A 26,977-nucleotide genomic window follows, 5' to 3' on the forward strand; every position below is an offset into this window, starting at 1 on the left:
ATAAAATTTTCTTTTCCATTATTTTACAATGAATTCTATATAGAGAACAGAATTTTATCAAATGAGTGAAAAGCGTTCAAAAACCGAATTGTAAAATTCTCTTATTCACGTTAATCATTTTTCTTTCAATTCATATTCAATGGCAAAATTTTATTGAACATTTAATTTAAAATAATTAAAGAGATGAAAGAAGAATATTCGAAAGAACATAAAATAAATTACCTTAAAAATTCGTCAGCAATTCCATATTTTTATTTTTGTTGATCAAAACACCGAAAATTCTAATAAATTATTATAAGAAAAAGAATTTATTTAATCTTCTATGTATATCTCGTATCTCGAGTTAAATATGATCGCGCAAAATTCATTCTTCTTTCACAAGTAGATAAATACGCGCGTATCCCTATCAAACTCAACGAGTTTCTCTCATCGATACCAGATATCGCATATTTCACCAACACCCTGTATAACCTTCCTGGGACCTAACTACTACCGTTTTCCATCCGGCCAGTAATTCGGTCCTTTGTACGCTGGCCATCAGATTATTAACTATCATCGAAAGGTAAATGTATTTGAGGACGATCGATAATTCACGCACGACTAAGTGTGTCTCGCGCTCGAAAAGGATTATTTCAGGCACATAGAAACCCTCGACTAATCGTCTATACCTCTACATCCATTGTCCACTTTCCAACCATCGCCCCTCCCCTTTCGCCAACCTTTCTCTGTTCAACTCACCGACGTATTTATAAAGTTTCCAAAGTCGAGGAAGACGGGTTGAGTGGCCGTCAGGTAGCCTCTCCCTTCCAATTCGCGAGATATTCGTGAGAAGGAAGAGGCATCACCGTGAAAAGCGGACGCGATGAAAACTTCTTAATTCCAAGCCTGCTCCAGTTTCCGGATAAGAGAGGCTACCTTTGCGAGGGTGGGCCGTGATTGGCCCAGGCATAGACCTCATGAACCTCTTATATACGTGCACGTTATTACGAAGTAAGAGGGGAAAAGTTCCGCTTCACACTCAACTGGCCATTAATGGCGGCCATCCCCGGCTGGCAACTCGAAAGGGTAACAAAAAATGCAGTAGACACGTGAGTTTGCATAGTTTCTGATTGTGATGAAATTCGGCAATATTAAACGCGTAATAACTCTAATCGAACTCGTCAAAGAAGATTTAATCTTTTCGTTGCATTTAGATGAAACAAATATTGTATAGACGATATCGATGCGTCCAATTTCATTCAAATCAAAGGGTCACGTGTTTAAAGCAACCCTTGTAAATCACGACGATAAATGCACATTTGGTCTCGGGTGCGCTGTCGTAATCGAGGAAACAAGTTCACTCGAAATGGTCGAGAGAGGTGATTTATTCGTGATCGTCGCTTGGACGGAAAACAACCGACGCGGGAGAACGTATCGCGTGACTATGATTTTATTACCGACCGCCGCGGGTACCGGCTTCCGGCTAATTTACCGTGAACCGAGAATCGCCCCCGGGACCACGCCGAGAAATCCTATCGGCTCGTTTTGGCCCGGTGAATGAGCTCCGCTTATCGGCGGATAAGTGACGTTGTAATTAAGTTTCGATCGAGGGGTTGAATGATGGAAGATCGTAATCGACCATGATCGATCGTGGATCGATTGGATTTATCGATGATAATGCGTCGTTGGATTTGTTTTGTAGCTTGGATTTCAGAGAAGTAATTGTGTTTGTTATTTTTTATTTTTAAAACTATTTCTATCGATTTCTATCGGTTGAAATCGGAAATTTTAAAATAAAAGTTACATTTTTTCAAATGGATATAAAAGAAAGAGAAATGGAAGAACGATGGAAGAAAAATCGATATTGAAAAATTGATTATAAATATATAGGAAACTAAATAAAAAAAAACGATAAAATTTTTAATTAAATGTTTAAAAATGATCAAATTCGAGTCGTGTTTTTAGAATTAAGTAGAAAAATAATTTTTGATTAAAAACAAATTATCAGATTGAAGTATTATACAATGTATTTTTATAACATTTCTAGTGATTGAAAAATGAAATGTAACTATAGAATTTTTAAATTTGGAGAACATGTGAAAGCATGATTTATCATCATGATTGTCTTAAATTTTTAATTCATTCATTTTGAATGATTTAAAATAATAGGATTGTATGCAGTGAAGAAGTAAATCTTACGTAGTATAGTGATGAAGCAATCTAAAATCTAAATGCTTGCACTAGAAAGTTCTTAACTAACGTGATCAATTTTATGGTTTGGGTTCGTTGGTTCAAGAAGGTTATTATCAAGATGATCCAGAAATTGAAGAAAATACGAGATAATATATCAAAGTGTACAATGCACAAACGTAAACTAAACCAATTAACAATTTAAATTTAAATTTTCAATCAAAATTTAAAGTTTTTATAAATCCTAAACGAAATTTTGAAAAATGAAATTTAAATAGAATTAATTACTATATAAAATTATTATGTATATTTTCTTTAAAACATTTTCCCGCAAAATCTAAAATAACGACGAGATTGATCATTCATAATATTTTAATTTGTCACATTCTTAATTACTTCCTATTAATTTTATCTTCGATCGAATCTTCTTATTATTACGTTTTACAACACTTATTTGTATCATGTATATATACATAATTCATTATATCTTCTTTTTATTCTCATTATCTTCTTTTTAATAAATTGTAAATAAAAAAAAATCCTCTCGAATGTTAAAAGATAAAAAATGTTTTATTTTAAATATTTTATATAAATCCGTTAATTTGCAGAATTATAATTCGTTGCTTTCTCGATATATATGTTCGTGAGAATTTCCCTCTGCAAAAGTTATCGTTTTCATAACTCATCCTGTTCAAAGAGGGTGGTTCACACTAGGGGTTGACCGACCAATGAAAATATGTCCCTGTTACGAGAGGATCAACGAGGATTAACTGGAAGATTTAGAATTGTCTCTAAACCGGTGCTCACTAAACATCTAATCCGAAAATACGATTATCTTTCTATGGAAATATTAATACCCCATAATAATATTATTTTTATTTTATTTTAAATACTTATTATTGGAAATTTTTCTTAAAGATTGTTTTTTTCTAAAGTTGTATTGCAAAACATAGAAAAAAAAAACAAGAAAAATTTCTATATTTCCCCTGTATTTTCATTCATGAGGAAATTTAATTTCATCCCATGTCGTTGCTGTTTACGGTAAAAAGTTTTCGTTTCATTTCATATTTTTCTTTTTATGCATCATGTATCACTCAGGAAATAAAAGGAAGTATTAGCTGATATCTCACTCGTCGAATAGATATATTATTAAAATTTTGAAACATTTTATATAATATTAAAACTCACTAAGAGTCTTGTTTTGAATATATTCCAATATCATAGGCAATTTTTTATATTTTCTATAAAAAATTATTATTCGTTTTATTTTCATAACTTCCATATTAATAAAACAAAAGAAACAAAAATTTAAGAGAATGAAATTATTCATGAAATTCTGAATGCGTGCAGGTTACTTGGAATTGTTCTTATCGCATTCTTAAGCTGTACAATGACGGTCGCATGGTTTATTTCCATAAGAATCACTAACCATAACATCCGTTGTAATTCTAATTACAAATATCTCTCAAGGTACAACAATAATAATGTCTATTATTGATCAGAACTGTTCGTGAAAAATGCAGCATTATATTAATTTCAAATATTATATGTTTGTTAATATATTCCTATATTCTTTTATCAATGTATTTCTACTAAAGCCAAAAACCAAAAACATTCAATAAGCCAAAAGAAAAAAAAAAATGTTTTGAAAATGCTAGTAATGAAATGTAATTAATTAGTAATTTAGATTAAATTATTTACAATACTTGAAAATTCTCTCAATTAAAATTGTAAAATTTAAAAGAAAAAAAAAACTAAAACAATATTATTAAAATTGGAAAAATTAATCATTAAAATAAATATTCACCTACATATATTTTATAAATTTTGTATTATATATATTATATATTGTATATATGTAACTATACATATATTTCGTTACGTGATTGATCGTCTCTTATCAATTATCTTTTGTTTCTATGAAACATAATTCGTATAAGACCTTTGATAATTGACACCGGATAAAGCCTTTGATAATCGAGAGCCTGATTGATCGAGGTCATGGTTAATTGCAAACAGGTTAATCGAGATCCTTCTATAGCTCTCTCTGTAACTGGCCAAATATGATCCTGTTTCCTAACATAACGTGCTGTTTATTAATGAATTCTCTATTCATAACAGCGTTCGATGAATATTGTTGTAAATACAGTATAAAAACATGGCTAGACTTTGCAAATTAACATCAATATATAAAAAATTCCGAATTATTATGAATTTAGATTATAATTTTAAAAGAGCAACTTTCTTATTTAACAATGACAAATCTCATAAAAAAAATTCTCATAATTTTGGTTGAAAAACTCCATGTTTCGTGAAAAAGAAAATTGTCAGATAGAAACTCTTTCTGATTAATTTAAAAAATTGTATATCTTCTTAAATTCAAAGGAAACTTTTTACGCAATTCCTTTTTAATATTAAATATGACGTGAATGAATTTATAAATATGTATAATAATACATGTGTAATAAAAAGTATATTACATTAGTTTGATAGAATCCCACAAAAGTATCATACGATTTTTATATTTTTATATACAGTTATATTACATATTTTCATTCTGCAGTAAATTATATTTTCGATATTTCAATATAATTAAAAAAATGCATCGAATTAGTTTCAATACAAATTTTCATTTTAAAACAAATTATATTTAATTAATATTGTTTATCTCGAAACAAAATTTATTATAAAACGATTTAAAACTAACAAATAAATGCTAATTAAATTGCAAATAACACAAAAATATCAAATTATCATCTTATTTGAAAGCAAGATTTCCATTGCTAACTTTCTCCATATACTGCAATAATCTAGATAGTCAAGATTATTTCGAAATTCAAATACAAGGAAAGATATATTTTCGCTACATAGCTTCACCATTAGTTTACAGTTCCCAAAGGGTTACGAAGGGTTGCGCATCGCGTTTATAAGGGCCAGTAACGGAGAGTTGGACAATGTCGCGCTTTACGAAGGGTTACTAGCTTTAAGATATAATTGCTATATATTAACCAACGGTAGGAAAGGTAGGCAAGGTAGAAAGGTAGACGTAGGGAAACGACTCTCTCGTACATATGTTCTTGATATTTTATTTTTCACTGATAAGTTATGTTGAAATTATAGATATAAAAATTAATGAAAATTTGTAATTGAATAATAATTTTCACAAAAGATGTAACATTCTTTAAAATATTTTTTTAATTTAATTTATTAAAAAAAATATTTAAAAGTATTATTAAATTATTTATTCTTCATTATTTATTCTGTAGAGTATTTTTAATCAACAAAATCTTTTTTGTATCACAAAAAGTATTTTCTATTAAATTAAATTTTATTTTCTATTATTTCTGTGATTTTCAACTTTATTTGTATAAAAATAATATAGAATATTTCTTTATATAGATACAAAATATATTAATTATTTTTATTCATGTTCTTATAAAATTTTTCTAATCTTTCCAACCAATTTTCCCATGCTAATTGTAAAGCATTATCTTTCAATTCATGAACATTTGCAGGTTTTCCATTTGTATAACCAACAACAACTAATCCTTTATGTACCTATCAATACGATTGCGTATAATTGATTATAATTTTATGCATTATTTTTATAAGTAATTACCTTAAATGAATATTTATTTGAAGCATTTACAGCTCCAATATAAGCAGCAAGTTGTATAGGTGCATCAAAAGTTGCACTAAGTGATGCCTTTTGTTTTTCTGATTTTTTCCAATCAATTAAATATATCTCATCCCTAAACAAAGATTACTTTAAATGATAAAACTATACATATTCTACATTTACACACTCAAAAATCAATGTAATATAATAGTAAGTTACTACATTAAAACCTTATAGCATTATATTTCTCTTATAATGGTAAAGCAAACTTCTATTATACCTATAAGAAGCAATACAATCTACAATGCCTTTATATCTTAATGTTGGATGTAATATATTTTCTTCAAGTGCATAAGTTGTTTGTATATCATTTAATATCGGTTCTATGCTACAATATAATGATTTAATAGAAGGTGGAATTATAGTTTCTTCATATGACAATACATTTTTAATAACGGAATGAAATAATTTACCACTATTCAATAGATCTGTAAATATATAACAATTATTATATTATCTAAAGATCCTGATTATATGAAAAATGTTATACCTTTATGATATGTATCAAACTCTGTTTCTCCAAACGTATCAATCATATTTTTTTTCCATCTTTCTAAACTAGCCTTGACTTCCAAAGACATAGTTTCATTAAGAATATTTGTTACACTTGGAATATTCAAATCTATATTATTCTCAACACATTGTATACCATAATTTTCTATTGTTTCAGAACCAAAAATAGAAAATGATTTTAAATTTTCCATAATTTTAAATTTATTTATAGTTTTTACTTCATTTACTTTTGGTTTTCTTGATAATTCCAAATCTTCTTTTTCTTTTACTCGTACAATTTTCTTATCTTTTTTTTGTTTAAGCACTTTATAAACAATATTTTTTTTAGATGTTATTTGATTTGATTGCGTTTCACATATGGAATTATTATCTAGCTTAGAAGGTTCTGTTGTTTCAGCTATTTCATTTTGTTTCTTAATATTTAAATTATTCACATATTTAGTTGAAAATCTTTCTTTCTTAATATTAAATTTTAAAACTACTCCATACTTGGCACTTTGTTTAATTCTCAATCGAATCATATTTAATTCATAATATTATAAAAATATAACAAAAACACTTTTTTGTTATGATTATCACTTTTTCCTGATAACTAACCATTTGTAAGAAAGTAAAGATTTTGTTCAATTTCATTGACTTGTTGTGCCATCTATCGACAATCCTCTTACCTATCTAATACTTTTTTCAGTCAATAATAAAATTTTATCAATATTAAAAATTGTCAATAAAAATTCATTTGTTTAATAGATCAATTTAAATTCATATTTAATAGAAGCTTTTTTTTACAAAATAAAAAATATTTATTAAAAATAGTTACATTTATTCTATTTTAAATATTCTATGTAAAACATAAAACATAACTAGTTCAAACAAAAATATAAATAAATATGTATATTATTTATTTTATTTATATAATTACTATATGGAATATATCATTCATTCTATAAGTTATTTTTTCTGTCCGAGTTAAGTTTAAAATTGAAAACATTTTTCAAAATTATATATATATAAATTTATTTCAATTGAAATATATTTTTATAATTTTAAATTATTTTTGGATGGACGATATTTTCCGCGTACTTTAGGAAGAAGAACCATCATAGAATCCCAATAGCCACATATCACCACCAATGAATGTAAAACGTGACCGTAATTTATTAGGTTTTACACGGTTCGGTTCGTTTTAGCTCACGGTTGCAATTTCGGAGTTAACCGCTTATCAAGTTAAAGGGCATCATTCTAATGATGTAGAGTATACTACCCTCTTCATCGATTTTGCACAATAACCTCGATATCTTTCACAATCGAACATTTAATAACATCTACGATCAAAACTTTAAGAAACTTGTTCGCTTTTTTTGATTGCATTCTATTTGCGCAATCAAAATGTTGTAATTATTATTTACGTAAAAAAAAGAAAAAGTTGATAAAATCAATCTTTTATATCTTTCACTTTTAAATTTTCTAGGTAATATCAAGTCATTTATTAAAACTGAGGATAATTCATATCAAAGTAGCAATAAATTAAAAAAATATTGCATAATTGAAATGCATATATTGCATAAAAAGGTTTTTATGGAATTTTAAATAATTAAAATATTTTTTTCCTTTTTCCTTATATATTATCTTTCCTCTAAATTTTAAAATATATGTATTATATCTAATCAAATATTTAAAAATCATTTTTATTAAAATATTCTTTATAAAATGACTTCTGTGAGGTAAGCTTCGAAGACATTGAAGATATGATAAATGATAGATTTAATAATTATCTGACAACATTATAATGGAGAATATTTATGAATGATATGTTGAAGGTTTATTGGATCTATTTATTAATCTTATAAATACTAGAATTGACCGCATTTAAGAATCTAATGATGCTTTCAGGTGATGATCTACATATTAAATTGTAGGACATCTCTAGGAAGATAATATCAAGGATCAAATTTCAATTTAGAAAAGACGTCTAACAGTACAATCAAATAAGTTCTTACCACAAATAGTAAGTATGAAAATATTTTATTTTATTTTTCCTCAATCTTACTGAGCTATGATATAATTTTTTTTTAATATATATATATCACTTAATAATATTAAATAAATTCATTTAGCAAACTTATTCTAAACACGTACGATCGTTTCATTAAATATATATTTTTGATAAATAGCTTTTGATAATATTTTTGATATATATTTTTGATAAATATTTAAATATATACGTATATTTTTATTATTTAAAATATAATTATGGGAGAAAATGCATAAAACTAATATCTAAATGCACAAAATATAATCTTATTTTTACGTAACAATGCAACTGAAAACTGTCCCCATAATACGGTTGTAACGGTGAAAGTTACACAGTGAAATTTGAGAAGTATGGAAAATACGATCTAACATCTCTTATTGATTGTCAGTTATCGTATCAATTTAATCAAGAGAAAAAAAAATCACTATTATAACATGTGAAAGAAGCGCATCCGCTTTCGATGCATCTGATCTATAAACAATTAACTACAAATATGAAGATCAATATAGCGCGATATTTTATGGACCAAAAGAGATGACACAAATTGTAATACAAAAACTGTAACCAAAAAAATATATCTATAAAAATTATTAATTATTTATAATATATATAATAATGTTAAACCTTAATAATTTAACTAACGATATATCATCTTATGCATCATGCAAATTCTGGTCTAATTTAACTAATATTACATCATACGTGAAGAAATTCTTATTAAGCAAATTTGTTTAGATCGTAGATTGTTTAGATCGATCTCGAACAAATTGACTATTATTAATTTTTCAAAGCCAAAAACATTCAAAATCTAGAAGATTTTTATCTTCTTCTCATCTTTGAGAAGTTATATCTTTTCTCTATGTAAAGATAAAAAAAAAAAAAAAAATGTTCACAACTTACATCACATCTGTGTATATTGAAAAAGAAAAATAATCGTCGTAACGGCAAACAATCTCCCTCCTTAAAAATTTACCTGCAAAAAAATATTTTTTCTATATTTTTTTGATGAAACGATTGCTTCAATTTCAATTGATAAGATCAGGAAGAATATAAATTATTTCTTTTTTTATACGAATAACGTTTGATTTTGTTATATCTATTATTAATCTTTACAATTTATGTATTTTTTCCAACTGAGTTAACGGCAATATCAATATTACCGTAACGATAAATTCGCGGTGAAAAATTTTCATGACAAGGTAGTGACAGTTAGAAAGGCGTAGACACGCACACATGCACGTAATCTAACTTCGCCGGGATGCGATACCGCAAGGAAAAGACTCCGGTGGTATAAAAAGGGATGTGTTCTGTGCAGACTGCATTAGTTTCAATTGCGAACAACTCATCGTTACTATACAGTAACATTACAAGCAACATGAAATTCTTCGTAAGTAATTCAATTTATTCTGTATTATGTGCTTCTATTATTATGTGCTTCTAATTACATTATGTTTATGTTTCATTTTAAATGATCAGTATAGAGTGATATAGTGTAATTAATTCAAAATTTATTTTTTTTCTACAATTTGTTTAATTTACCTTTCCTTATATTTTATTCTCATCAAATATTAATTGAAATGTATATATTTAATTTGTTTCATTCTACATTTTCATTGTTGTTCAATATGATTAAATTATTTTATTTTTTATGGATGAACCGAATTTATAAAGAATTTTTATAAAAAAAATATATAAAAATATATAAATATATATAATATCCGTAAAAGATATGAATTCAAAACTTTCCTTTTGATTTTACCATTAAAAAACATAACATCAAAAGCACAATCATTTTATTATAAAATATAGTTATAAACTGGTTATAGATAATTCTTGCTATCATTGCCCTGGTGTCTCCCTTATATGCCCAATCTGATGAAAAGGTAATTGAGAAAAGAGGTATATATAGTGGCATTGGTTTGGGTTATGGAGGCCATGGAGGAGGTAATTTGAAAAATTTATATCTATTTCGCATATTTTAATTTTTATAATTCTAATTTCCATTTTTAAGATAATAGAATTTATTTAATTATTATAAAGATATTAATTTCTACAATATGTAGATATATAATTGATTAAAAATTTAAAATAAAACTAGAAATGCAAAAAAAATCAAAAAATAAAGTCTAAATATAATTAAATCAGGAACATTGTTACCATATAATTACCAATAACATGATTCATGTTAATTTTATTTTTTGTTAATTATAGGTTTGGCATATAGCGCACCAATAATCACCAAATCTATTCATATTCCTACTGTTCGACTTGGATATAGTGGATATGGTGGATATGGTGCATATGGTGGATATGGACATTCTGGAGGATATGGATGGTGAAAAATTTGAATTATTCTAAATTTTGTTCATTGGTATTATATCTTTGTAATACACCTATTTGTAATATTGAAAAGAGTTTTTAATGACATGTAAAATAAATTTGTATACTTTTTAATAAGTGTTATTATTGATTTCCCTTTCTGCTTATATACATATACACAATAGTCTTAATTAATTAAGAATAAATATTTTTCATTCTAATAAAACTTAATTAATTCAGAAGTTTCTGAAGTCCTAATATAAAGAATGGAATATTTTTATTAATTTTTTAAATAAATAATCGGTTTATGTCCAATATAAAGATAATGCAGAAATGAATTTTATCTACTATCATATTAACACACGTAACTACGAAGTTCTACAGTTCGTCGCTAGATAGAGTCGTAAAAATGTCTAGTTGTATTCATTAAATTTGTTTATTTATTAATAAAAAATTAAATTAAATCATGAATTTCTTAGCTAGAAGTGTAGCGAATGCAGCTAGATCTTGGCTTGCAAATTCAGTTGAAGGTAAAATTAATTATTATGTTAATGAAACGAAATGAAATGAAATTATTTCTATTTGTATCGTTACCTAACCTATAATTTAACCTTTACAAATAGAAAATATCGTCGTTTTTTTTTATTTATAAATAATAATTTACATTTTTCATAATTACAATTCTATATTTATTTAATAAAGATTATTCTATAATAGATAATTTTTGTTGTCAACGATAAATCATTAAATTATTGCATTATTTAGTAGAATAATTTCAATTCTTATTCACGATTTCAACGAATTATTTAATAAATAATTATAACTAATTGTAAATATATCTAATAAAAGATATGTATTTATTTTACAGCAAGCAAATCACAATTAACTAGATTGTGTGCAAATCCTGGAATTCAAGGTACTTATTTTTCTTAATAACAAAATTTCAAATATTATAACATTATTAAATTCACTTGAAAAATTACTATATTCATGTTTTTACAGGAACTGTACTCAACACTACTAATTCCTATATTAGAAATCTAATGCAAGGTAAGATATATATCTTAATACCAATATTGCGCCAATATATTTCTTACCTATAAATTAAAAGTAAAATGGAACGTATCTATACTATATCATACTCAAAAGTAAGAAGTATAATTACAATTTGAATAATATATTAGAAATTAAAATATTCAATTATAATATTATACTAAATATAGTTGAAAACAATCAATATATTCAGAATATTTTTCAAAAGAAAAAAGCTAGGATTTTGTCTCGAGTAGACAAACAAGAACCATCAGTGACCCATTTACATGAACCTTGATGGTCATTGTTTGTGTTTCCCATAAGTGTAACAAGATCGGACAATTCCATAGGAATTCGAGTGACGTCTCGAGTTTCCGTAAGCCTTTTTCGACAGATCAGTATCTCTCGTTTCTCAACAGAGTAAAAAGGGGTGGTCGTTCTAAAAGAGGACCGATTTTCTTCCTGCATTATTCGTTCGCGAAAATGCACATGGCTTGCAAAAGCGCATGCAGCGCTTTACCTCTTTGATCCCCAAAAATAGAAAAAAGAAGAGAGAGAGAAAGAGTAGAGGAGATCTCAAAAATGCAAAAAAGGATCTCCGGCTACTCTGCAAGAAAGGACACGAATGGGGGAGAAAGCAGGCTTTTCCTCGAGCAACAGCGAAAATCGCTGGGAATCGAAGGGGGTGACGTGTCCATTTGTGGTTGACCAGTTGTCAGAAGTGATTCTGTGAAGGGTACAGTCTGCAATAAGACTGTTATTCGAATTTTCTGTTTTCATGATGCCACAATGGACCATTCGTGGGACCAATTTCGTTCTCGATCATCAGGAATGATAATATTATCGTTGCATTTGTTTTTTTTTATTCGAATGAAATTCTATGTAAATTTTTTGGTGAGTTTGTATTTCAAAGACTAAATGTGATTTTTTTATTCACTTCATTACACTATGTTATTGTGAATATTTAAAATTTCATGAATTATTTTAAAAAAAATTTTTTAAATTTCAAAGTTCAGATGTATTTATAATTCATATAATAATTACGAATAAATTTTTAATTTAAAAAATTTCACAATACTAAAATAATAAAGTAGTAAAAAAGTAAAAAATAAAATAAAAAGAAGACAAGCTTGGATTAGCTTGTCTTAGATTTAATTTAGGTCTCTCTCTCTTTTTTTTTTTCTAATACAATGAAAATCTTCTTTGTTTGTCTGATTCTATAATATATAATCACATTTTATACAATCGAGTATAAATACTATAAAATCTACTGGAAATCTGATAAGTTATTCAAAATCAAAATATTTCCAGATTACCAGCAATGTTTATTCTTCAAGCAAGACCTACTAATCAGCTCCTAATTATGTTAAATTTTCATTCTATTCATACAACAATTGCAACTTAAGATAAGCCGTAGATTTATCCTGAGCCAGTGTCATGGCTGCACGTCTATGCTGTAAAGGCGTAACCGGAACGTCGAAAATTTTCGCAATGTAATCTTGCGTATTGATCTTCGAGAAAAAGGGGTTGCCTTCCATGCATAATAGGTTCTGCTGGTCTCTTGCCTTAGTTAAGTCCGAGTTAGGTAGGATTAGCAGCGACAGGCTTGGACATCTGTCGTATTGACGAGCAGTGGTCAGCTAGATCTCGAAATGAACAACAATGGCCACAGTCTCGACTAACAAACCTTAGACTCCTATGACCCGCCAAGGGAATATCACGAAATTGTCATGTCATCCTCGACATTTCACTTGGATTACGAATCTCGTCGAATACATCGTTATGGATCGTGAATCTCTTTCACACAATTCGATTCTTTATGGTGATTTTAGAAGATTTAGAGTGGTAGTTGTTATTTTGATTGGAAAATTTTAATATAATTTTTGAAAGTTAATTTTGTATATTTTCAAGAAATCGATCTCTTATTATTTTTTCCTCCATATTAGCTAATCTTAATCTGAAAATAATTAAACAAATGCAACGAAAAAATGTTTACTACATTTTGCAAATTTTTGCAGTTATATAAATTTCACTGTTCACTTTCAAGTCACACGATCTCATGGATCGTGAACTTTTTGTGCAAAGATGGGTGGACCTTAGTTCGTAACAATGTTTCTTAATAAGCTTATACACGCTCGAGCGAAAAAGGACTGGACGGGCGGCTTGCAGATGTCAAGCGACCGTCATATTTGATATTCCAAAAACCCTCTTTTCCTTCAGTTCGTAAGATTATTTGCGAAAGAGTTTTCAGTTTCTTGGTACCGTTACCACCCACAGTAGGTCTTCTATTTTTCTTGTTCTCAATTATAATCGCTTTGACTAAAATACCGTCATCCTTGGGGACTATTTTCTTACCGAACTCCTGTCATGTCCTGCAATCTTTTTTTCTCACGCTATTCACGCAATTTTCCTGAAAAGAATTCTATCGAAATCTGTTCTGAAGAATTCCTTCGGACGAAGCAATGCAACAATTTTTGGGAAATTATTTCTGAAGAAATTTTATTTATTAGAATTATGTCAAAATTTTTCTTAAGAAATTTATTCTTTAAGAAACAGCATCAAAGATTCTTTCATGTTTTTTTGTTGATTGCATTGTAAATTTAATAGAACTGTTTCTCATTTTCATTTCATATTTATTCACTATCTTCTAATTTATCGAAATCGAATTAGTTAAAGAATCATGTCTCAGGGCGATATTTCACTGAAAAGCAATTAGATCGGCTCGTCGTTAGGTAATCGAAGAATTTCCAGTGAAAATCCATTCACTAGACTATTATTTCTCTTTTACGGGCATATACGACTCAAAAATGAAAGTATCGTAACTTTAATTGCACTAATGCTATTTCTCTTATTTTCTCTCTTCTTATTCTCTTTAAAAATTCTTGAGGATCAAACGTGTTTCTTCCTGTGTATAGTTTAAGACTAATGATTCTCCTTCATTTGGTAACTAGACATTCTTGTCTTTAATAGTTGACAAGAAAACGTAAAGTTCAAGAAAAAAGTAAAATTATTTGAAGTACAAAGGAAAAAAATATATTTGAAATAAATAAATAAGGTAAAAAGATTTTTGAAAAAATATTCCAGAAGAAATCAAGATTTTTAGAAAATTATATTGAAACAAAAAAAAAAAAAAATTCATTTCTTCCCTATAACTTATTTCAGATAAATTTTCTAAATTAGTTTCGTAAATAATAATATAATTAAATTATTACTTTATAATTTTATCATATATATTTATTTAAATCAGGCTTTATGCAAATAAGATTAGGAACATCGTTGAAGAGATTGCATGAGAAAGGATCATATAAAAAGCATAAAAAGAAGAAAAATCCCTTGGATGGGAAACCATTTGCAAAAGGCGTGGTGATAAAAACGTTAATCAGAAAGCCGAAAAAACCGAATTCTGCGAATAGAAAATGCGTTCTCGTTCGCCTATCAACTGGCAAAGAAATGGTTGCTTTTGTCCCAGGTGAGTATAATTTATAATGAATATTTTAACGAAAACAAGATGAAAAGCACGAAAAGGAAGAAAAAAGAAAAAAGAAAAATACTTAATACATTTAGTACAATGAAATTATTAATCATATTCTAGGAGAAGGTCACAATCTTCAAGAGCATAATATTGTGCTGTGTCAACCGGGAAGAGTGAAAGATACTCCTGGTGTTAAGATTAGATGTATTCGTGGGAAGTATGACTTACCTCATGTGATCAAAAAACCTATTTAATTATAGAATTTATTGAATCTTTTAAAGTTTATATAATTAAATATTATTAAATAAAGTTTCTCTCTTTAAATGTTATTATATTGCAATCTCTGAAGTGATCTAAGGAGAACAATTAATTCAATAATTTTATATTTTAATATTAATAAATATTCTAAGTGAGAAACGTAACCAGAACCATTTTGTAAATAATAATTTTAGTAAAAATTAATTCAAATAATATTATTCTATAATAATATCATACATTAATTTTATTCTTTTTATTACGAATTTGAATTTCATATTCTTACTTAATTTTAAAAAATTAAATGACGTTCCGATTCACACAAATTCCGAAATACGAAATTAAATGCAAAATTTATCCGAATCAATTTTCATTAAAATTATTACATAGAATCAAATGCCTTATTTTAACCCTAGATATTTAAGAAATCATTCACGATACCGTCATGAATTCGATCAACGATCAATGCAAGGGGTTCCTCCTCGAGGTCACGCTTTTCGGATTTAGCGGCCCACAAATTGCGGCCTTTTGACACACATTTTCGAAACGCTATTTCCCCACCGTGCGTTTACCGTTAGCTAGGCCATGCGTCCTCCTCCGAGACGAGCAAACGTGGACACAATGTGTATTCTGCTATATCAGGATGTCACAATGCAGAAAGGGTCGTGCAGCCCCTTCTTTCGATGTTATTACGGAAGGGTTGGCCTGCTCCTGCATCTGCACCCTGCATCCACCCACGCGGCCACTGGCTATTGGCCATATGACATGCTGACCAACATCCCGATATTTTCAAAAGACCGGCTCTCAACCTTGCTTCGCTTGGACCAATCTCCAAGAAAAGTGTATTCCTCTGTTCACCTTGTCGATGCGTCCAAGTGGTGGGCGTTGCACGGTTATGAATGTAAGTATTTGACAATACTATTGGATATAAATTTGAGTTATTTTTTCGGAAATAGAATTGTACCGAGGAAAGAATATGAAGAGAATAGAAGGGAATGAGAACCTGAAGAACAGTCAACTCTTGCAGAGGATGACGCGGAATGTTATCAGACTCGCGCAGAATCTATGGGACATAGATTCATTAAGTTCCCGTATCGGACCCGTGATGAAAGTGTAATCACACGAAAATTTTAGAGATAGTTTATAAAACAATCACGTCAAATTGAGCATTACAAATTTGAAAAATTATTTTTTGAACGTTTAATTGGAAATTAATAGTTTAAAAAATTATTGTCTTCAAATTAAGGTAATATTAAGATTTATTATATGATAAAAATAAATCAAAAATATAGTAAAAATATCCTATTTGAGGAAATTTTCGAAGTCATGAAAATTAACGGAGAAAACTTGGAAGCTATCGTAAAAAGAAGAAAAAAACCGTCAAGCAAAAAAAAAAAGCGGATAGGAATTACTTCAATCTGTATACCAGGAGAGACCGAGGGTAAGTAAGAATTTTTTTTGCAACAATGGTTGTTAACTAATATATACCATTTCCAAAGTCAGACAAAGTTAATCCGTTGCGCCATAATGGAGTTTACCGGTAAATTCCCTACTCTCTCTCTTACCTCACCCATTATAAAGCATCCCTGACAAAATGTAATAAAACCGAGTGACAGTATTTTTATTAGTTATGAAAAGTATACAGAAAATTCAGCTATAGTTTTATTGCATTATGAGTATGTACCTGGCATAAGTAAGGGAAAAATAAAAGAGAGAACTATTACTATTTACGACCGTTTTGCCCTTTATTTAATACCATCGTATCTGCAACCGAAATAAAAGTACAAAAGTACCGGTTGCTTTATTACGGTCTTCCGCAATAATCATGTCTTCTTTCTTTCGATCGTATTGAATCCTGATAAATCTCATTTATCATTCGTAATTTTTTTCTTATAAAAATTACGAGTATATTTATATTTTCATATATTATTAATCGATTAAATATAGAAATAGTAGCGTAAAAAAATTGTAAAAGTAAAAAAAAAAAAAAAGAAAGAAAGATTAAAAAAGAAGCTGACCTTGGTGCAGGTATGAAAATGTTTTTCGTTTCGGAAAAAAAAAATGAAAAAAAAATAGTCGGAAGTGGAGAGAACATGAAGAGAAAAAAAAAGTAGTTGAAGATCGACAAAATAAGAATGAACAAAATGAAAAAATCTTTTTGCATTTCTCAAATAATATGTAAATGCTTTTGATGTTCACTTTCTTTGAGAGAGAAATTTTCAACTCTTTACCATACGGCTTAGTAATCGGACACCGAACGATCTGTTCTCAAAAGTTTTTGTCCTTTTGCCATCATGGTTCGCTTATTTTCGGTTTTCACATGGCTTCAGTGCTTTGGAAAAATCTTACGATCGATGAATATTCAGGTTTTTATATATATTTTAATAACAATATATATAAAATTAAATTCTAATTAGATTTTTCCGATCCAAGTTTTGGATATTTATTAATTTCCGAAATGTAAATTAAAATTTTCGTTAAATGAATATTGTCTACATCATTATTATTAATACAAAATTTGTCTTCATATTATGCGTTATTAAATAGAGTAAAGTTAACAATATAATAGAATATCGATATCAATTTATATCTTAAATAAAATCCGTTATTATAACTTCGGTAACTCGAAGAATATTTTATTGAAAATCAATTTGGTATAAGAATTTCTAGTAATATATACTTTCAGGTATATGCACTTACTATAAATACAATAGATCAATAAAAATAACTAACTTTAAAATAAATAATATTTTCAAAGTTAAGATATTTAAGATACCGTACTTTTTTATTATGCAGCAGGTATTTAAGACTATAACCGTATTGTTGAATGAAAATAGAAAAATATGGTAAATAACTTTGGACTATATATTTTCCTTACCACAAACAAACGACCAGTTAAAGCAATCATTGTATGGTCAATATATTATGTGAAATATACTTATTAATAGTAGGGCCATTATTCTCATCAACTACTTGACACTCGAAGACCACGATTATTATTACGGAGACAATTTCTATAAAATTTCAATATATTATACTGATTATTTATTAATTAAAATCTCGAAAACTGAAATAAAAAACGAATTAAAAATTTAAATTTCATGTCAATGAAACGTATACTTTTCGAAAGAGTCTATTATTTTTTCCTGTTTATTTCTTCTTATTTCTTTTTTAATTTTTATTTTTTAATTTTATAATAATAAAGTTTATTACTTTATTATTTATTTATATTAAATAAAAAAATGGCACAATTCGGATAACATTTTAAAGATCCATTTTAACTCAAATTAGAAACTTTATTACTCCCAATATCTTTTATTATTATTTACTTACCTACTTATCTTTTATTACCCATTTATTCCTACGAGAAAAATTTTCCTTCGTTAACAAGTTACTTTTCCAAATATTTCCTCAAATCCCAGCAATCTTTGTCGCAAATAAGACGTATCGGCAAGATGTTTATACCATAAGATATTCAGTTAAAACTACCTCAGAAAAAAAGACTATTGGAAGAATAAAATTCTTTTTCGAAAAATCTATCCAAAGGCGTGTCATCGCGATATAGTGAATGAAATAAGAAAGTTCCCGTGGAAAGAAAAGGGTTCCCGCGGGAAAGGAAGGCATGAGTGAGGACCGGAAATAAGCAAATCTCGAAAGTCTGTTGGCAAAACTTGGCCGGTGGTCTAGCCGCAAGATAAATTGAAAAATAATTACGTCTTAATGCTTCTCTAGCTATTATATTCTCTCTCTCTCTTTCTTTTTTTTTGAAAAAGCTTTGATATTGAATTCTACTAATGTCTGTTCGAAACGAAGTAGATCCTGAGATTTCCTACTAAGGGAAAGTAAATTTCTCTCTTTTTAATATTGTTCATAACTTAAAATTAAAATTTATTTTCTGCAAATTTTCTAATTTTATGAAAATTGGAAAAATGGAGAAAGAAATTGTTTTATAGTATATTATTTTTTTTATAAAAATATAGGGGATCGCATAAAATTTTACGAATTGTTTTCTAAAATTGTTACAGATATTGCTTTATACTTTTTCTAAATTAAATAAATTAAGTTGTGACAACTGGAAATTTATCATTTTGAACGATTAGATAAAGACAATATATAATATATATATTTTATAGAATAGAATTATTAAATTTTTTATTAATTATTTTATAATTAATAAAAAATTAATTGTTCTGTATCTATAATTATATAATTACGAAGAATTTTTATAAAATTTTTATATTCAAGAATATAACTAAATACTATGAATATTTTGTTCGCACATCATAGAATAATAAAAATAATTCTACTTTACTTTATATTATTAAATTTTATTAAAAATACCGAACGTAAAACTTTAATATTTATAGCTCTGAATATAAATCAATTTGCAATTTGCTAAAAATAGAAAAATATATTGTTTCATTAGGAAATGTTCGATCATTTCAGGAGAAAAATTTAACTAAACTAAATGAATTGCTATAATGAACGTACCTACTTTCGTCCTTGTATAACATTGCATTGGGACCGAGGATTAGCAAATTTAACGATCGGTATATCCGAAATATGAAATGATACAAGATTTTATTATAGATTATCAAGCAACCTTTTACCTGCCTAATTTTACGTTTGTAAATATTCCTGCATAATACAATACCATTCTGTTTTCAATATCGCACAATACATTGGCATGTTATGACTATACCTATTTCAAAATATTGAAGTTTTACCATAAGGTTTAAATAAAAATAAATTGTTTTCATATGAATTGAAAATCCTATTGTGAAATATGAAATGGATTTTTATTACAGTTAAACCTTTCTCTTCTTTGCATAAATAAAAATATTTTTTATTTTTTCTATTTGAATTAAAAAACAGAATATTATAGAAAAAAAACAATTGAAAAACTTAATTTATTTAATATATTATGATTAAATATATTAAATATATATTATATTATATTTAATATTTAATAAAACAATTTAACCTTGCTTTAGATGAAAATATAAAGAAAGACGGCAGTGTGATGTAGAGATGGCTATTATCAATATTCGAAAGTTTCAAGATCATTCAATATCTGAATTAATCTTTGATAGACAGAAGATGGATGAAATGGAAGAAACATTGCGTCAAGTCAGTTCCACGAACTATTATCGTTACAAAATATTATGATTTTTGAATACATATTTAGGAAATTTAAAAAAAAGTCACGATATGTTTGTAAATTATACCCTTTCGAATGTCTTCTATATATAGCCGTTTAACAATCACGTAAACCATGAATTCATTTAAAGTAACACAAATCAAAATCTACAAATCTCTAGAGATTTAATATATCGCTGTAATTATACCTATTTGAAATAAAAATTTGTAACTCTTTCTTATGATAATGTTACCGATATATTTATAACTAACTATTTATAGAAAGTTTACATCCGGCTATGTATATCGACACGTAATACCAAAATAGACAAATTAATGACAAATTAATGATTCCTTATGAAACCAATACAATATGAATTTAAATGATATATTAAAAAATCTGATAAGATTAAAACAGGATTTGAAAAATTAAATATTTTGAAGATAAAGAAACTTTTTGAAACAATAGAGCAACTAAAAGAGTAATTTAATTAAATATCGTAAAGTGAAGAATTTACACAACTTAATGAACGATTCGATACAAAAATTTGTATCCCATTTCACACTTCGTTCGATTCTCTTTATACGAAAACTGATTACTCACAGCGGAGCAATTTAAAAAATGTCAACGATATCGATGAATTGAGACATTTTCCACGTCGAATCGTCGCGAGGATTCGCATGGACGTACCGTTACATGGTTTGTACATGGTTCGGTGCGGTAGGAGCAGATGCAAATACGTGGATCCATTCATCTGTCGTCAGACGACGACCACGGGAAAAATCGCAAATAACGGGTTGGTCCTGCACCATAGAAATGTGGGTTATGTGGCCAAAAGAGCAAAAATTTGTATACTAGAAAGGAGGCGGTGCGGTTGAATTGAGCGCCGGGATGCTTTTCTATGGGTGACACGGCATTTTAACGGGGCATCGAAAAGGACTAAATTTGGCGTGATCTTGGGACGAAGACATAATGAGTACGCTATATCGAGCATAACTGGACTCCCTCGTTGTTCGTCATTTTTTCCCTATTTTTCTCACACTCGAGCTTCCGAGAGAATTCTCGGGATCAAAAGGACTGGTTGAATCGGCGAATTAAATGGAATCGATGTTATAAATAGTAAATTTTTGAACAAAATTTGTAAAATTAAAAATGCAAAAAGGATAATAAGGAAAGTACGGAAATCAGTATTTACAGAACAAGTACGGAAATCAGTATTTACAGAACAAGTACGGAAAGTACTGTGAAGTAGAAGGAGCGTCATAGGAGTCTGGGACCTATCTAGCTGGACCAAACGTTTAACTAATGAATTTACATAGTCACTCCATGAAAATGAATCATTAGTCAACACTGAGTCGAAGAACAGCGGGTGTATCTTCCGGTGAGCAATGAAAATTGCCATATGTTGTCCTAACGAGCGCGAACGAAAGAAAGGGAACCATCAAAAAGAGATCATACATCAAATTGATCAATGTCAAAGTTCAAAGGTTACAAATAACTTTCGTTTTGCCCTAAAAATTTCACTTGGCCGCAACGCTTTCGCCGGTTAATTTATGAGCAAATTTCGCGATTTCCTTTTATAGTTTAACATCGTAAATCATTGCGACACAGAACCTTTTAACTTTGTAAAATTCTACTTTGTGAAAATAAGGATTGTAGGAAAGGGTTATGCAGAGTAATTTTATGCACTACGTCTCTACTATTAGTATTGCACCGCAGTGGGGGGTCGCAAAACGCACAATCCTTTGACAGGGCAATTGCCACTGGCTTTGCAGGATTTAAGAAAAAGGATTTTAGTATGCCAACTGGTAACAATCGGGATTTTTCGACAATCCTGAAACAAATGATAACTACGATTGCAAGGATTAATTTAGCGGGATTCGATTGTTATACGAGGTCAAGAAAATGCTGCAATTTGTTTCGCCTCAGGATGCCACAACAGGTAAGTATAGTGGTAAGATCATCATTGGCTACAATATATCATAATTTTTTGTCTTTCGAATCGCGTACCGGTTGGCATATCAAAATGATAAATAAAACTAAGGAAAGATCTACCGAAGGAAAATTGAATTATCTTTTTCGAGTTGAATTTTAAAATTCAATCCTTTTATTTTCTTTAATGAATAGAATATCAGTTTTTTATAGATATATGTATTTTAAATAAGTGAAATATACATTTCAACAATTAATCGAAATTATTCAATTTAATTTCTATTTTAAAATTATTATAAATATGTATATACGTATGTATTATATTCTACTACCTTCATCAAACAACCTTCACTGATACGATTTCTGACGAAATTGTTATTCCAATTGCGCGATCACAAATACTCAATACTACTAATTTTCCCGTGTTCATGATTGCGTTTGTGTATATTCACGTGAGCGTGTGCCCTATAAACATTTTGGGAATAGGAAGTGGTACTGGAACGCGTGCCAGTTCGATACCCACGGTCATCAGGATCGGCCTCTCCCCACCATTTTCTAAGGAAGTCTCCTCCCTTTGAACCTTACAAGGGTTGTGTCCACTACTATATAAGCGAAACTACACCCTCTCTAGTTCTAAACGATTTTGACGATTCATACTACAGAGACGTTTTCGAAAAACCGACTGTGTATGTTCGTTAAAAACCGATTTTCTTTCAAACAGTTATCTTTCGAAAATCTTCCTAAAACGCGTACGCTTTTAAACTACAGACAGTGTATTGTGATATCAGTGACCAGTGTATAACCTTGGATTAATCATTAGGTAAGACATTAGTCGTTTACCACGATAGTTACTCGATAAACATAAAAGAATTTCAAACTTGCGTAATTAATGGACGTTAATGTCTATTCGATTACCTGCAGTAAAACGGTTTCTGTGTAATTTTTATTGAATGATACGACATCAAGCACGGTAGAACTCAGTGTTATTTGTTCAATAATTGTACGTTGTTTTAATTAGTGTAATAAGTTATTTTTCAAGAAAGTGTAGATTCATTTATCGTTGGTTTCGTTTTCGTTTTGACAATTTTAAACTATCGTTATTATATATAAACGTGAATTTTTATTTATTTGCTAATTCATCACGATCGATATGAATAATAATATAATTAATATCTCAGAGATTGAACAAATTTAAAAATATTTATACCGCTTTATTTTAAAAATGATTTGATTAAAATAATATTTTAATTTACTCATATTTCTCTGTCTTAGATATTTAAAAATGGAATCTTTCTCCATGCCGTCAATGAACAACATAAAAACGGAATTTAATTCTGAAGAATTGAATACTGAAGCATTTTTTGCCGATGCAATTCTGGATCTTTCTTTTAAGAAACGAAGAACTTCGACTTCAAGCCAACCAAATTCACTCGATTCATATTTAAATTCGCCCGCGAGTAGTACGAAACAAGATCAAACTAATCATATTTCGGAATCCGAAACCGAAAGAAATAGTCCTTTCGAAGTTCGAACATTTATGGTAACACCACCTTCAGAATCTAATTCTCCGACAAAAATCAAATATGAACTAATTTACGATCGTACAGACATGTCAGAGAATAATAACAAAAGTCAAAACAGTGATTTTTCCAATTTATCAACGAATATTCCAATTCCAACTATGTTATCGACATTTCTTAATCAAAACGGTGGTACAGTTAAACAGACAGATATAAGTAATACTTCTGCTTTATCGTTGACAACTTCGACGACTTGTTCCAGTGAAATTGGATTATCCAACACATCAGATAAGGAAAGCAAAAAAGCAGCAAGACCATTTAAAGCTTATCCAAAAGATCCGCTATCACTTACCGTAGGAACAGTCGAAATGATATATGATCAAAATTCTAATGAGGCTTATTCCGAATTTCGGAAACGAATGTTGGAATCTGTCAAAAAATCAAATGAAGGAACTAATGTGAAAATGCGAAGAGTTACAAAGAGTCCTGGATTACCAACGAGTACGGTAGATGAAAAAGATGCAGCTTACTGGGAAAGAAGAAGAAGAAATAACGAGGCAGCGAAACGCTCTAGGGATGCTCGAAGAGCAAAAGAGGACGAAATTGCTATCAGAGCAGCTTTCTTAGAGCAGGAAAATATTAAACTTAAATATGAACTTGTTGCCCTTAGGAACGAAACAGCTAAACTTAGATGTATGGTTTATTCAACGTAAGTTTAAGATATATTTTATATTTAAATTTAATTATACAGTTTAGATTATTAATATTTTATTAGTATTTAAGACTTAAGTTCTTAAAATGCTAATTTTGAAAATTGACTTTTATTAAAAGTACAAAATATTTGTATTATATAGTATGTTATACTTTTTGTAATTTTTTGGTTTTTACAAAATATCAACACCATATATATACTTTTTTTTTACATAATATACATATGTGTGTGTGTGTGTTGTGTGTGTGTGTGTGTGTATATGTATATATATATATATGTGCGCGTGTGTGTATATATACATACACACATATGTATATTATATAAAAAAATGTTTTTCTGATATACCATTAAGATTTAAAAGTTTTGAATTTTTTGTACCATTCGATATTATTATTAAGTGTTTATAAAGTAACAAACATTATTGTATTTGACAATTGTATATTATTAAACACTGACTAGCAGTACTTAAAATTTAAAAATTTTAAATAAATTTTATACGTACTCTATAAAAATCTTTAATACAACTCAGGACTAAACTTAGAATTAATGTACATAATTCTATATTATAATATAAGTTGTAAATATGTAAATAAATGATAAAATAGAAATTATTTGTATGTTTGATTGTATATACAAAGATTGTTGTGATATTTAAAATATATTTATATATTTTAATAAAAGAATATTAAAAAAATATTAATTATTATAAAATATTTATGTATATATGTATATACATAATAATATATATATATATATACTAAAATATTATGAAGCTGGTAATGAATCAGCCAAATCCAACATGTTAGCTGTTTCTAATACATTTTTTTCATTAGTTTGATTTTTAGTAAGTGCTTTTGTATATGATTTTTGAACTTGTCTAGGAATAAAATGTAATGAGTTTACCCCTGCAATAATATTTGAAGAATTTAATGAATTAATACTAGGATTTGTTGGTGGCATACTCTTTGCTGCAGTTGCAAACATTTTAGTCTTTTGATTTTTATTTAATTGTATTTTTTTAGATTTTCGTTCCTTCTTTTCATATTCAGGTTCATCAATATCCATTCTATCTTTTGATTTATCTTTTATACAATGTGAAGTATTATCAAATCTAAAATTCTTAGGAAATTTATGTACATTGACACAATGATCTTTTCTTTCATGTGAATTATTAAATTTCAAATCACACTCCGAAACATAACATTGATACTGAAAAAATATAAACATTTTTAAATATTTTGATATAAATAATGTATAATCACATTTATAATTACCATTGGTTTCTTCATGGATAAAACTTGAAAGAAACTATCATGTGTTTCTTGAATATGAATATCTAATAATCTAGGATTTGGCAAAGATTTTTTACATTCTACACAGACATATCGATGATTGCTATTATAGTGCATTTCAAAATCAATCAATGTATGAAATATAGCTTTACAACCAGTAACGTAACAAGGGAATTCTCTTATTCTGAAATTAATAAATCATTTCATTAGAATTAATTACTTTTTAATTCTACAATTTTTCTTTTTAATTCTTACATTCTATAATTCTACTTATATATTTATAAGGTTAGTTTAGGTTATACATATTCTAAGGTTAGAAAGAACAATAAAGAATATATTTAACAAATTTTTAATTACACTTCATGACATAATTCCTCATCATCTTCAACAGTAACACCTTTTCGTTGAAATATTTTACAAGCATTATATGAATCCTCAAAAAATGGATCATTAATAGGTCTTACTCCTACACCTATGTTTCGTAAAAATTCTTCCATTTTTATAAAATTATAATTATTGAATTTTATAAAAAATATTATAATCTATAATGTTAATGCTATTTCACATTATATATTTCATAAATTATTTTTTTATAAATATAAACACATCTCTAATAACACTAACATCACGATACATCTGCACTCTAGTGGTGAAATAACTAATTATTTTGACAATAATCAATATTCGAATCATAATTATTATACAATTACACTTATTCTCGAAAAATTTTTTCAAAGATATTAGTAAAAAAAGAATGTTCAATTTTTAAATGCAATAAAATAATATTTCAAAATATTGCAAAATAAACATTAAATTATTACTTATTTATTTTGTCACATATAAATTACACATTTAAATTATTTATATATATAAATAAATAAATAATTTCACAGAGGATGATATGGGATGA

At 27.9% G+C, this 26,977-nt stretch overlaps 5 protein-coding genes across 10 annotated transcripts; 3 read left to right on the top strand and 2 right to left on the bottom strand.

Annotated features, from left to right (window-relative positions):
• Positions 1-5,235: 5,235 nt before the first annotated feature.
• On the bottom strand, positions 5,236-7,009 carry LOC100867395 (mitochondrial genome maintenance exonuclease 1). Its single transcript, XM_012483544.3, has 4 exons — positions 6,339-7,009; positions 6,069-6,276; positions 5,789-5,921; positions 5,236-5,727 (listed from the first exon to the last, which is right to left on the bottom strand). Exons 1-4 carry the CDS (start codon positions 6,880-6,882, stop codon positions 5,581-5,583), a joined length of 1,032 nt encoding a protein of 343 aa, XP_012338998.2. The 5' UTR covers positions 6,883-7,009; the 3' UTR covers positions 5,236-5,580.
• A 2,575-nt stretch (positions 7,010-9,584) lies between these two features.
• On the top strand, positions 9,585-10,847 carry LOC105734823 (uncharacterized). The gene is made up of 3 exons (XM_012483550.3): positions 9,585-9,780; positions 10,220-10,337; positions 10,605-10,847. The coding sequence occupies exons 1-3, from the start codon at positions 9,694-9,696 to the stop codon at positions 10,730-10,732; spliced, it is 333 nt and encodes a 110-aa protein (XP_012339004.1). The 5' UTR covers positions 9,585-9,693; the 3' UTR covers positions 10,733-10,847.
• Positions 10,848-11,058: 211 nt separating this feature from the next.
• On the top strand, positions 11,059-15,545 carry tko (30S ribosomal protein S12 technical knockout). Its single transcript, XM_003691548.4, has 5 exons — positions 11,059-11,242; positions 11,581-11,628; positions 11,715-11,762; positions 14,992-15,213; positions 15,337-15,545. The coding sequence occupies exons 1-5, from the start codon at positions 11,179-11,181 to the stop codon at positions 15,468-15,470; spliced, it is 516 nt and encodes a 171-aa protein (XP_003691596.1). The 5' UTR covers positions 11,059-11,178; the 3' UTR covers positions 15,471-15,545.
• Positions 15,546-15,638: 93 nt separating this feature from the next.
• Positions 15,639-25,386, top strand: gt (transcription factor giant). 6 transcript variants are annotated; one of them, XM_086917229.1, is made up of 3 exons: positions 15,639-16,717; positions 16,764-16,912; positions 23,816-25,386. In XM_086917229.1, exon 3 carries the CDS (start codon positions 23,826-23,828, stop codon positions 24,774-24,776), a length of 951 nt encoding a protein of 316 aa, XP_086773355.1. In that variant the 5' UTR covers positions 15,639-16,717; positions 16,764-16,912; positions 23,816-23,825; the 3' UTR covers positions 24,777-25,386. The 6 variants fall into 6 exon arrangements, with proteins under 6 accessions (XP_086773355.1, XP_086773356.1, XP_086773357.1 ...); XM_086917230.1 differs by having other exon boundaries at positions 16,783-16,912; XM_086917231.1 differs by having other exon boundaries at positions 15,639-16,372; positions 16,428-16,912.
• Positions 24,758-26,797, bottom strand: l(2)k10201 (zinc finger protein 511 lethal (2) k10201). The gene is made up of 3 exons (XM_012483548.3): positions 26,425-26,797; positions 26,050-26,251; positions 24,758-25,984 (listed from the first exon to the last, which is right to left on the bottom strand). Exons 1-3 carry the CDS (start codon positions 26,562-26,564, stop codon positions 25,541-25,543), a joined length of 786 nt encoding a protein of 261 aa, XP_012339002.1. The 5' UTR covers positions 26,565-26,797; the 3' UTR covers positions 24,758-25,540.
• Positions 26,798-26,977: the final 180 nt, after the last annotated feature.

This window comes from Apis florea, unplaced genomic scaffold (assembly GCF_048593485.1).
Source record: "Apis florea isolate Af1SG1 unplaced genomic scaffold, ASM4859348v1 contig_6_pilon, whole genome shotgun sequence".
NCBI classification, from domain to species: Eukaryota; Metazoa; Arthropoda; class Insecta; order Hymenoptera; family Apidae; genus Apis; species Apis florea.

What these genes read in the sequence shown, in the direction of transcription:
- LOC100867395 (XM_012483544.3), bottom strand. Translation starts at nt 6,882, where the DNA reads ATGATTCGATTGAGAATTAAACAAAGTGCCAAGTATGGAGTAGTTTTA. An exon ending in GATTGTATTGCTTCTTATAG is followed by an intron (nt 5,922 to 6,068) that starts GTATAATAGAAG and finishes ATCTTTGTTTAG; the next exon opens with GGATGAGATATATTTAATTG. An exon ending in CAAATAAATATTCATTTAAG is followed by an intron (nt 5,728 to 5,788) that starts GTAATTACTTAT and finishes TCGTATTGATAG; the next exon opens with GTACATAAAGGATTAGTTGT.
- gt (XM_086917229.1), top strand. Translation starts at nt 23,826, where the DNA reads ATGGAATCTTTCTCCATGCCGTCAATGAACAACATAAAAACGGAATTT.
- tko (XM_003691548.4), top strand. Translation starts at nt 11,179, where the DNA reads ATGAATTTCTTAGCTAGAAGTGTAGCGAATGCAGCTAGATCTTGGCTT. An exon ending in TGCAAATCCTGGAATTCAAG is followed by an intron (nt 11,629 to 11,714) that starts GTACTTATTTTT and finishes ATGTTTTTACAG; the next exon opens with GAACTGTACTCAACACTACT. An exon ending in AATGGTTGCTTTTGTCCCAG is followed by an intron (nt 15,214 to 15,336) that starts GTGAGTATAATT and finishes ATCATATTCTAG; the next exon opens with GAGAAGGTCACAATCTTCAA.
- LOC105734823 (XM_012483550.3), top strand. Translation starts at nt 9,694, where the DNA reads ATGTGTTCTGTGCAGACTGCATTAGTTTCAATTGCGAACAACTCATCG. An exon ending in CAAGCAACATGAAATTCTTC is followed by an intron (nt 9,781 to 10,219) that starts GTAAGTAATTCA and finishes AACTGGTTATAG; the next exon opens with ATAATTCTTGCTATCATTGC. An exon ending in TTATGGAGGCCATGGAGGAG is followed by an intron (nt 10,338 to 10,604) that starts GTAATTTGAAAA and finishes TGTTAATTATAG; the next exon opens with GTTTGGCATATAGCGCACCA.